At 42.8% G+C, this 12173-nt stretch overlaps 2 protein-coding genes across 2 annotated transcripts; both read right to left on the bottom strand.

Moving 5' to 3' along the window:
* Positions 1-2274: 2274 nt before the first annotated feature.
* Positions 2275-7645, bottom strand: LOC310933870 (cone cGMP-specific 3',5'-cyclic phosphodiesterase subunit alpha'-like; the record flags this gene model as incomplete). Its single annotated transcript, XM_083897441.1, has 22 exons — positions 2275-2312; positions 2394-2541; positions 2640-2723; positions 2813-2887; positions 2974-3037; positions 3113-3220; positions 3295-3395; positions 3489-3576; positions 3670-3779; positions 4148-4255; positions 4405-4551; positions 4627-4692; positions 4781-4924; positions 5201-5350; positions 5454-5501; positions 5630-5696; positions 5772-5836; positions 5923-5997; positions 6072-6212; positions 6310-6399; positions 6777-6929; positions 7178-7645. 22 exons carry the CDS (start codon positions 7643-7645, stop codon positions 2275-2277), a joined length of 2538 nt encoding a protein of 845 aa, XP_083753567.1.
* Positions 7646-8682: 1037 nt separating this feature from the next.
* On the bottom strand, positions 8683-11034 carry LOC310933869 (free fatty acid receptor 4-like; the record flags this gene model as incomplete). Its single annotated transcript, XM_083897440.1, has 3 exons — positions 8683-9072; positions 10279-10410; positions 10498-11034. The coding sequence occupies 3 exons, from the start codon at positions 11032-11034 to the stop codon at positions 8683-8685; spliced, it is 1059 nt and encodes a 352-aa protein (XP_083753566.1).
* Between the last annotated feature and the right edge of the window lie 1139 nt (positions 11035-12173).

Genomic DNA, 12173 nt, shown 5'->3' with positions numbered 1-12173 from the left:
ACGCCCTTATGACGCTCTTTAGTTCTTGTATGAATAACTTAAGTGTGCGCGCCACCTGTCAGTCTCGTGTATGAGCCGGAGATTATTGCTCATCACTGCAGTGACACAAGGTCTTGTAAAAATGACCGTTCAGTTTGATTTTCCTGGAGTTCAAGAAGGGATCTCAGATGTTTTGTCGTGTTTTTTGAGGCTCAAGTGGAATATTAATATCTTTAACAATTAAAAAAGTGAATACTGGACACAGATTTTGAAGAGAACTCATGATCATTCTTGTAAATTCTAGTGGGGAAACACATTTTTGATATAAAGACTATATATCTGACTTACAGCATAGTCATTTACAAGAGGGAGGCAGGGATGGATGTGATATTTATATTCAGTATGATGCACCATCCCACCTGAGATCAATCATCTCTGAAAGGTGAAAGGTCAAAAAGTGGGCTGCAGAATAAATAGTCCTTTACTGAAGGTTTGTGTGGTTGTGTTTTCAGAAACAAAAATTCAAGATAACTTCAGGTACCACCAGAGGAAGCTTGCGTACCACTGGTGGTACACATACCACAGTTTGAGAGCCATGGCTTCAGGTGGCATTTAAATGAAAACTGTGATTCATTTGTCAACCATGTACAGTATCTCCTGGTAATGACAGTAAAAATTGTCAGCAATCCATAAATTAACTCTTAAATTGTCTCACAACAGCTTGTCATGTTTTTAAAGTTGGGTCCCCAGATGAAAAGTCTGTGAAAACCTACAGGAAAGCAGGAACTTTTAAATAGGAGATTAAAATAGATCAAAATATTCTAAATATCTGTGTCAAACTCTGACACTCACACATGGCTCCTTTAAGCTTGTTAGCGGTAGTGGTCAGTGCTGCGTCCCTAAACCTCTCTTCAGCTGATCTTGAAGGGGAACATTGTTGACACCAGTAACATGTGTGCTGGTCATGAGTCAATGAAGTGTTTTCACTGAGGAAATGAAGCAGCAGAGAGAGCTGAACCTAAATCACTTCACACTGTAGCTGTGGTGGCAAAAAAAAATGCACAAAGAAAGACATGATTTGAAAATAAACTTTATTGACATCTTTCATGCCTGACACTTCATTGTCAAGTATTGAAACCAATGCTCACGTGAGTCCAGTTTGTTTGTAAAGGTCGCGTTTGCTGATAATTAAAGTACAGAAAATAAAAGTTAAAACCCTGCTGCGAGCTGCTCTGCACCGCAAGCTCTGTTTACAGTTATCTGTGCGACAGGATGTTGTAAAAATAAAGTGTCGTATTTCAAAGAAATTACCACGGAATCACGTAAATATGTCGTTTCACAGTCAAACAAAACAAAACAAAACCAAACCATATTGCATCTTATGTGGTGACTTGTTTCCACTGGTCCTGTCAGAGACCAGACTGGTGGACACGCTGACTTATACGCAGTATGTTTACTTTATGTAAGCAGGGGTCTTAAAAAGGAAAGCTCCGTGGCTTATAACTCAATCCAATTCACTCAAATCTTCTTATGTCTCCCACCCATTGACATGGCGACGTATGCTTGAACTGTTGCAAGCGCTACTTGCAAATCAAAACTAGGAAATGTACAGTAATTAAGCTTTTTTTTCCCCACTACAAAAAGTACATTTATGTAATTGCCTATTTACATATCACAGTATATTATGTATAAATGGGGATACTTATGTGTACATGGTATATACAAGAATATCTTAAAGCTGCAGTGTGTAATCATGTTGTTGTTCTGCCCTCTGTTTAGCCTCATCTTTATCTGACTGAGGGAGCATTTGTGTGTATACACCAGCACCACAGGGGTGAGCGGGGCCAAGAAGCACAAATTTCATGAACGACCTAGTTTTTTGAGCGGCAGAATTTACTTTTTGTAACCCGAGAGCAGCTGTTGTGCATTCGTTGCTGATGTAGAACAAATCACTTCCTGTGTGCAGGAACACACAGTCTAAAGTACTGAGAAATGCATTGTGACAGTGGTTTGAAACATTTATATTTAAAAAGTGACACGCTTCAGCTTTGTGTTACTCTTGTCATATACAAACTATACATTCCAGAATATAAAAATAATGATTTCGGAGTTTTTTTGCACAGTACACTGGAAAAAAACCCATCTTCTAATGAAGTAAACTAAAGTAGGATTGGTAAATTGAGTGTTACCAATTGAAATCTTCATCCATTTTCTTTTTCCAGTGTCTCATCTGTGAACTTACACACTGTACAAATACACATGCTGACAATAATACTTCCATCGGCCTCAGAGTTTCTAGCAGACAACACACGTCTTTGATTTCCCGCCGTCCACTGTAAAAGGAACACACAAGGAAGACGATGAGGAAAAAGTGAGACAGAGATGGAGATGCAAACTGAAGTAAAAAAGCTCACCTTCATTTCCACCTTCCAGCTGTTTCTTCTCGTCCTCTATGGCCTTCATCTTGGCTTCATGGACGTCTGCGAGAGCCCTCCACTCTCCCCTGTTGGTGTTCAGCCCGTTAAACATCGGCTGTATCTCTGAGTGGAAGCGGGCAAACTCCTGCGAACGCATCACAGGCAAAGTGAGACGAGGAGGCTGTGTGAGACTTCAGGAATATGGACACACATCTGTTTTTATATTGTCGTAAATGTCGGCACCTTGTACACAAAGGAACAGACGAAGTCGATGAAACCACACTGCATCTTCGGAAGCTCAGCGGCGTGGTTTCTGTCCATCATGGGCTAATAAATTAAGGAAGGGAACATGATTATTTTGACTTTATCACAACATATAAATTATTCCAAAGAGAGTGGATCAAAAACAAACTCACAATAGGCTGCTGATCAAGAACAGTCCTCTCAAGATCTCCCTGCTCCCAAAATTCTGCAGCCACCATCAGAGCGACCTAGATGAGTTCAACAAGAAAAAAGAAAAAAGATGAGACCACACATACGTCGGTCTTTGTAACAGGTCTGTAGTGAGGGAACACACCTTGCTCTGAACCTCCCACGGCTTTGTAATGGCGGACAGGTCACAAGCTGTCATCATCATCGCCCTGCGCACAATACAACATTAAATGTCTAGAAATGGTGACATGGCAACATAATAGACGATAGATGACGTTATTTACATGATGACCTCCTTCCTTGTTGGATTGTTAGAGACGTAGTTGATCTTCTCTTTCTCCTCCGGAATCCCCTCCATGGCTTCCACAATCTTCTGAAACATTGTTCTCTTCCTAGGAAGAACCGGGTCAGAATTATTCACTTACGGGACACACGGCTACGCTTGTTCTGGACTTTTTCTTCTTACTTAAAATAGAGTGCGAGATCCGTGGCCATGATGCAAACTTCAAACAGATGCTGCACAGTTTCAAACTGGCGCTTCTGAAGGTTCTGGAAGATATTCAGGTCCTGTAAACAGAGCAAAGGAGACAAATCAAGTTAGACAACCCCAGACTTTTCTTTCTTTAAACACACTTTAAATGTGAACATATGAGGACCCACCTCATCTTCCATCAGACTCTTGCTGTACTCGAGATGGTGACGCTCCATAATTGAGGTGCTGTGCAGTTTAGCCAGTGGAGATAAACTCCTACATAGATCCACCAGAGAAAAACAACACTTATTTTGTTTTTTTTCTTCCACAGTATCAGTCTTACAAAAATCAACAGAAGTAAAATCTTACTTTGTCTGGTACAGATTGTTGGTTCCTCTGTGGTCAATGTCGTGGCAGAATCCAGCAGCGACCATGGCGAAGGCCTCGAGATCAGAGTAGTACTTTTTCAGTTTTCCTGTCTGTTAAAAGCAGCAAAAAAACAAATCTCAGGAAAAACCTTAAATAACAGTAAAAGTTGAACTAGACACCGGTCATTTCATTAGCTTCAACTGTGCAAGTGCTATTGACATGTAGATTTGGACAAGATGACCTTTTGAGGTTGAAACCAAGCATCAGATCAATGTCAATGTCAGAGTTCAGGGGATAATGGCCTGAATGGTTCAAACGATTGAGCGGCAACAATAACTCTATCAAGAAACTTAAATTTGCACTCTTTACAACCAAGCTGTGCAGAGGACCATCTTGAAACATGGTCTACAGAAGTAGAAGACCTCTCTGCTGCCACTTTATTTTACGTTACATGAGTGTACGTAGACGTGAGACTCACGAGCAGCAGAGTGAACATCGTCTGCCCGACGTTGAAGCCGTGTCTCCAGTTGTGGTACGTGATGTCACGGTATCCCCTGCGAACGGTGTACATCCACCGTGTCAGGATCTGGGTGATAAAAGACATCAAGACAGATGAAGATGATTCTTTGCAAGAAACACATGCAGATAAAAAAGGCTTTAACTCTCAGTCACGTCTCTGTATTCTTTCAACTCAAAACGCACAACTGTGTGGAGGAACATGATCGTAAACTGTACCTCGGCCGGGACTTTGAACTTCTCCACCACGCCTAACTCGAAGAAGCAGCGGACGCCGCACTTGATGAGCTCTAACTCCGACAAGGGGAAGTCACTGAAGCGGAACTCGAGCAGCTCCACATTCTTGGCCTCTGGGATGTTGGATCTCTGCATGGAAGAAGACGCACGGTGTAAACAGTCTGTGCGACTGAAGTCAACAAACTACAAACTATCAACACATACCAGAAGTTTGTACATCTCTTTCTGGTCACAGTCTTCTGGTGAGGAGCCAAACTTCTCTTGAGTGTTCTGCCGTGGAGCAAAGAAGGCGTCATTTACTATTTCCAGGCTGGTTAAAATATCAATGAATATCGATGAATCGTTGGGAGCAGCTCACCAGGATGCTCTGCACGTCGCCCGGCGTAGCTTTGGTCTGGTACATGAGCATTTCCTGGGCAATGTCTTTCCTCCACTCTGCCCTGTTCAGTTTGTCGTATGTGTCGCTGTTCAGAGTGGACCAGCCAAGGAACTGGGTCAGAGCCTTAGTGACGAAACCAATCATTGTATTATTTCATTACCTGGTTCTTCTGCATGAGATAGAGTAAGCTTCATAGCTTAATTCTAAACATTATATCACTAGGTCCAGGGTGTAACATTTAGGAGAGGCTGTTAGCAGACATTCAATGTAGTATCCATAATAATGTGTATTCTTAAAAATTTATTATCACTTGAAATTCAAAATAGTTGGTTTTGTTGCCTTAAATTTTACTTTAAGCGAGGGCCTTGCTTTACAGCCTTGCTTTTTTTTTTGCCGTACTTCTGTAACTTGTTCGTCGTTCTCATCAAACGGCTTTTCGTCTCTCCTGTTGAAAAACGTCGCCACGCCAACAATTTCTTCCTTTTTGTTGACGATGGGCAGGGAGAGGACATTCTTAATCGTCCACCCGCTCTCGTCCACGGCCGTTTTCTGTCAAAAAAAAATAAAAAAATAAAATTGCAGTCGTCGTCAATTCAAGCGAACCGTGCTCTGCAAAACAGAGTTAATTGACTCGAAGCGATCCGTGTCTCACCTGGAACGTAAAGTAATCGTCTGCTCCAGCGTTCATCATGTTGCAGATCTGAAAGAGTTTGTAAAACAAACATAATAAAGTGATAATGTGTGTGTGTTTGGAGCTAGATTGTGGATGGGGGGCGTGTGTGTGTGTGTGTGTGTGCGCAAAGTGATATAATGTATAATGGAACTCACAAATCCGTTCTCAGCCACATATGCTGGGAGTCCACTGACCAGAGCCCAGTGGTCTGCTGGAGGTCCTCTGTTTAAGTGTTTAAAAAAGGAGTCAGTAACTCTGATATGAATATAATCTAACATTATGATCTGATACACTTACGGAATGACTTTAATCTCCTCTTTGTCTTCCAGCAAGTAGTCGATGATCTTGTAGAAGCTGATTTCCTGAAGGTTTTAAACAAAATATTTCAACAACATTCGCACAAGGATAAGAATAATGTCCCAACATCAACACCCAGTGTTGGACTCACCCTGCCATCAGGGGTCTTTGGGCCCTTGTACGGCTCCTGTTCTCCGAGTTTGATCGGCCACTCGTCGAAAAATTCCTTGAGACGCCAAAAAAAAAGGTCAAAAACATAAATACTGAGCTATGGTGAGCTGCAGGCTTTCTGCGACTCACCTTCTCTTTGGTCATGTCGAGGAGTCCCACCGAGTACCTCTCGCACTTGATGTACGTCCTCACCGTGTACAGCGCTTTGTGAAACTGCCTCTCGATGTCCGTCAGCTCCTCAAACACTTTGCTGGCTGACCACAGTAACACCTACAGGTATGGCAAGGACAATACGGTCTACTTAGTAAAATTAAAAAATACACATCTCAGAAGAGTGTTTTTAGTGTTAGAAACCAGAGTCGTTTACCTGGCTTCTCCTGGACTCTACGTCCCACATGTAAGCAGTGTGCGCTTGACGTATAACCACAGAGGCAAAGTTCACAAACGTGTGGAAGAGCTGTAAAGAATCACACAATTTTTCCAACTTTTAGTTAAGATTTGTGTGTATTATGTTTAAAATGCCAACTGCCAATTCAAAGTCATTTTAGTCATTATAGTTTTTGGAATGTCTGAGCTTGAACCTCCCTAATAGGATTATATGTTCATCTGTCATAACGGCGACGCAAGGTCAAGCCTCTAAATATACAGACAGGTCAGTGACAAGAAGCTGGTGAGCTAAAAAAAAAAAAAAAAAAAGGCCATTTTATAGGATATGACTCTCTCTGATCTGTCTACAATGGACTAAATGATAAAACCCGAGTAAAATCTGTGCAATGATGTTGTATTTTGGTGAAGATCATCGTAATGTAAATACCACGTTGTCTGCCCGCTCACCTCCTGATCACTCTTGGAGAACTCGGCTGCACCTTGTTTGTTGAGAACCATGATGACACCCAGAGGTTCCTTGTCATTCATGATGGGAGCAGTCATCATGCATTTTGTGGTGTATTTGGTCTGTTTATCCACAAAGTCACTGAAGTGAGAGTCCTGAAGAACAAAAGTGATCGTTATGTTTGAGACACACCACAGCAGAATTGTTGAACAGTCAAAACTACACTTTCCAGACTTGTTATCATTCAATTTGTGGTTATACTTATCTTATAATGCAGTAATAAGGAGCCATTTATATCTAAAATGCATGTTTCTTTAATAAACATAGTGCTGTTGGAGTTAAACTAGACAGAGTTACAAAATGCAAGATCAGGAATACAACCTAGTGTGTTTTAATCGCTCACCTTCTTCACATCAGCAACATTCTGGGGCTTCTTGGTGTGAGCCGTCCAGCCCACAATACCCATGTCAGTGGGGAAAACGATCTCTACGTTGGGGTTGACCAAATTTTTCTCAAAAGGAGAACTGTGTGTCACGTCAAAGAGGACCGTGGACAGCTCGGGCGTTCCGTTACGGGACCGGTGGCCGTAATAGCTGCAGCGGTCGGCCTGGACGAGCAGAGCAATCCTCTGGAGAACTTTATGCAGAGTTTTCTCCATGGGGACGTTGCACTGCATCTCCTTTATGAGCTCGAACATGAACTCGGCCTCCTGGATGGTGGTGACGTCCTTGAAGGAGGCTGGATCTTTGACCTGCACCTGTTTGTTGAACGCAGCGGTGATCACGTCTGCCTGCACTTTCTTGTCGTAGTACTCCTTGGCGAACTGTGGATTGTTGTCAAGGAACTTCTCGACAGTGCCTTTGTCCGCCATTGTGTCCAAAGTTTAGAGGAAAGATCCTTTTCTGTAGAGCCGGATGGAGGAGGAGGAGGAAGAGCGGTCAAAGTGGCCTCCAGATGATGTGGCAGAACAGAACCTACTGAGACATTTCCTAGTCTCCTCCAATCGATCAGGACCAAAGCTGCGGCTGCAACCCTCTCCTCAATAACAGAAGGCAGTGAGTGGCTTAATGGGTAAGGGGATCCTAGGGGACACTAATGACTGTGACGCAAAAGTCATAATGCCCCAGAGCTTTCTTAACTTGCAAATCCAGCCGCTTGTCATTTTAGTGGCACAGATCCCATCACAGGTAACGATAGATAAGTTACTGTGACTACAGTATGATCTGCAGGGAGAAGGAGACTGATTTCCTGATTCTGAAATACACTTTGTGTCACACTTTTTTGGCAAAATTCTGTAAAAAAAAGTGGCCAAAATTGCAGTAGTACAGTCTTCTATAGAACCTAAGAAGCTTTGTGTCCCGAGGAGATCATTCATAAATATTTCAGCGTCTATAGATTAACACACTTAAAAACAGTGTTCGGCATCAGTAAAATAATGATGCACTGACTTGTCAAGTTGACAGAACAACATCCCCGCCGGTGTCAGTTCAGAACGAGCACTTCTAGCCAGCAATGTGGTTTGATGTCGTATATATTCGGATATGGACCTCCTCCAGAACTGACTGAACCACTGACAGGATTATGTGAGATCGTTCACTGCTGCTCACAGTTTAATTACTTCTGCTGGCAACACAAACTGTTGTCTTCTTCCAAATGTCAAAAAAGGCAATGATGCAACAAAGTAATGTGTGTTTGGAATTAGCTGCTCCATGTTTGACAAATCTTATTCATGTTAGTCAGTTGTTCCGAGTACGTTATCATGAGCTAAGGAGTGGATCATAATCTAACTAAACCAACACTAAAACTGTTCTTTCTCTTTTACCGCACTGAACCAAGTTTGAAGAAAGCATGAAAGTGGTCCAATCTGTGCACTTTGACCACAGGGTTCACTGAAACAACCCATACTAATCACTGATGCGGCGTTTGCCTTTGACCGCCGCTGCACGTTTCCCCTCGCAGCGGTGCCACGGCAGAACCGCAGCAGAGCTTGCGGCCGCCGTTCCTGAACAGGCAGAGTGAGTAGAGGACGGGGTTGAGAGCCGAGTTCGTCAGCGTGAACGCCGTCACCCAGAAGAACATCGTAGAGGAGATGTGGAGGTGGCTGCTGGAGAGGTTTCTGGCCATGATGAGGAAGGTGATGATGAAAATCGGACTCCACATGAGTAAAAAAGAGAGCACGAGGAGCAGAAGAGTGCGGAAGAGCTTCAGGTCCTGGCGGGAGATGTGGTACTCGGGAGGCCCGCTGAGTGGCGGCTGACTGTCTTGACGTTGGAGCCTTCGCTTTGATTTTTTAGCAATCTGTAACACAAATAATATATAAAATCATGTCATGCTGGCAGTTATGACATGGGCAAATAACACTTAAATCACTTAATTGATCTACATCTACATGGCTTCATGTAAAGTATGTTTACCTCCAGGGTCTCTCAAACGTCTATAAAATCCTCTCGTATCTGAAAATCAATGTGTGGCCACTTTGGTTTGTCTGTATCATGCTAATGATATTGTGAGTGTCATTGGTTGTCCAGTGAAATATTGACAGCAGGCAGCGTTTTTCAGCTTCACGACCTGACAGAGCACACGCTCGTCTGACAGATGAGACCAAAAGAAAAGTCAATATGGAGATGAGTGGATGAATTGTTGACTGAATGGTTAATGCTGGTTTCTTCAAACTACTTTACAATTCCAAGGGTAAAGTGCTTTGTTACTGTAAATGAAGACTTCATCAAGACATTACAGCAACAACGTATACAGCATGTACAACATCATAGGAAGGAAAGAAATGCAAATATCTGACTGAAAATGTCTCCTCCCTAAACCAACAATTAAAATTGGCCAAAAAAACAACATTTCTGAGTAGCCAGTATTACTAAGTGTTACTAGCTTCTCCCTCTGTGACATATATCATCTTTTTTTCCTTTCCTTTTCAGAGCAAAGAATGTGTAAATAATTAATGGCTGAAAACAATTCATCAATAAAATGCACTTGCAACTGTTAGAGAAATACTTGGCTACAAATCACAGTATCTCATTTTGAATAGATATTTTAATTGAATGAATAAACATTTGCTGTAATTATACTGTAGTATATGACAGGGTTCTGACACCTTGATTAACATCAAATTCAAGAATTTTCCAGGACCAATTCACTCAAATTTATATATTACCCCCAAATATCCGCAGCTTAAGATTGGAGGGCGACCGCCCATGGCATCCACTTTTATTGATTTGCAAAACACGCTCTGAATCTGGACAAGTGAATGTCCTTGGGGTCTTGGACAAAGTCCGTCTTTGTAATTCTCGTTTGTGAGACGGAGAACTTTGGAATTTGCATCACGTCATTTGCTCTTTCTCGCTTAATGTTACTCACTCATTGTTCTGCATGGAATCTCACGTCGATGACGGAGAGAGAGAGAGAAACAGGCTACCGTAGTTCGTAGATGGACCCTGAAGTCCCTTTATTAAAGTCCCTTTAAACCAGGAAAAGAGAGTATGATAAACCCACCTGTAATATTTTGCTGTAACTGACCACTATAATGAGTCCTGGGAGAAGGAAGCACAGGGCAGTGAAGGCCACGTTCCATACTATCTCTCCAGTTGTGTCAGGCCACTTCAGAGTACAGATGTGTACATGTTCCTGCAAGCAAAAATATACACAAGCAATCATAGCAGGAACAATGAAAAAACACTTCTTTTTTTTTTTAATCAACAGATTCTCGGGTACCTGCTCTGTGAAATCCACGTCCATCACAGTGAAGAACAAACTGGTGGGTAAAGCAGTGAGCGCTGAGAAGGCCCAGATGAAGATGAGGGTGACGGCCACCATTTTGGGGTTCAGAGTGGGGGTCGTCTGCAGCCGGAGGATGGCCTGGAGCCTCTCCACACTGATGGAGGCCAGGGTGGTGACGGTGGCACAGCCACTCATACAGATGACATACAGCACAGTGTGACAGGCTGCAAACCCCAGGGTCCAGGACCCGGTCCAGCGCACTGCAACAATCAGAGGAACCATGCTGACAAACAGCAGGTCGGCCACAAACAAGTTGAGGATGAGGATGGTCTTGTTGGCCGGCTGTCTGCGCTCCCAGGTTACCAAGGCGACGGCTCCAGCATTTGTCACCACGGACACCAGGAAGACGGCGGAGATAGCCAAGGTCTCGACAACAGTCGCCGCATGGTTCCAGCAATGCAACTCGGAGAAGAAGGAAAAATATGTGAAGTTTCCCAAGTAGAGCAAGTGAGTTTGAGGGTCAATATCCATGGAGGCTGAAAGTAGAATATTTACATTCAAGATGCAAACTGTGATGCACAGTGGTGACACGCAGGTAAGTGGATGTGTAAGAGAACCTGGTAAACTGATAAAAGAGAAGGGGAGGATGGGTGGTGACTGACCTATGTGATTCTGTTTGTTTAAGCTGCAACGTGGAGGGAAGTCAAACATTACTGAGAAAATTCCAGCATGAAAGCCTCAATAAAAGGTGATGGACCGAAATAAAAGCTCTTTACAGGGGGAATCATTTTGGATTTGTAAGGTAATTAAAAGCTACAAACTATGCAGGTTTAAATGGGGGGAACTTGATTTCTCAAACTCAAGAATGGATGTCTTTTTTATGTTGATGTTAGGATTTTTATATTTACATTTGTACATTTAAGCATTTATAGCAGATGCTTTTATCCAAAACGACGTACAAGCTACGTCTTGGAAAGAACTCCACTAGATAGGAACAGTGGACTGATAGAGGGTGGGAGTGCAGAAGTGGATCCAAGTGCAGAAGGAGGGGGTAGGGGGTAGAGTTAAGTGCTAGGACAGAAGATGCTCTTGGAAGAGCTGGGTTTTCAAGAGCGTCTTGACAGAGACGCCCCCTGTTCTGGTAGTGCTCTGACACATGAAAAGGGTCTGGATTGTCTTGTGCGGGGTGTTCAACGATCCTTTGATGAACGGAGTAGTTGAGGGGCAACATAGGCCTTTAGGAGAGCCTTAAGACCCCTGAAGCACTTTTTGGGTGACAAACGATCACTGTCACTGGGTAAACATCACTTTAATCTGTGCTTCATCCCATATCAAACACAGCTTCATTATATACTTCATTATAAACTGAAGATCCTTTCTCATGGAGTAGCTCTGGACGTAATCACAGCACACGCTAGTGTTGTTGAGTGAGATTGAGATGACTTCCCTGGCAGGGGGTTAATCCCAAGTTGTAATCTTCAATGAGTTGTGCATGCCCCGTGCACCTGTTGAAGAGTAAATCTGTGTAAATCCTAAATTAGCCGTAGAGCTCCAATTAAATAGATGCCACTTTTATTTACTCTGTGTGTGTACGTTTAATGCCCGAGTAGTGATTCATTCAGTTTGGACACTTGGGCTAAAAATAGGGGTTTCCTCTCAGGATAGGTCTT

Source organism: Microchirus variegatus (assembly GCF_963457635.1).
Source record: "Microchirus variegatus genome assembly, chromosome: 11".
Classification (NCBI taxonomy): Eukaryota; Metazoa; Chordata; class Actinopteri; order Pleuronectiformes; family Soleidae; genus Microchirus; species Microchirus variegatus.
This window is presented reverse-complemented; position numbering and strand designations above follow the sequence as displayed.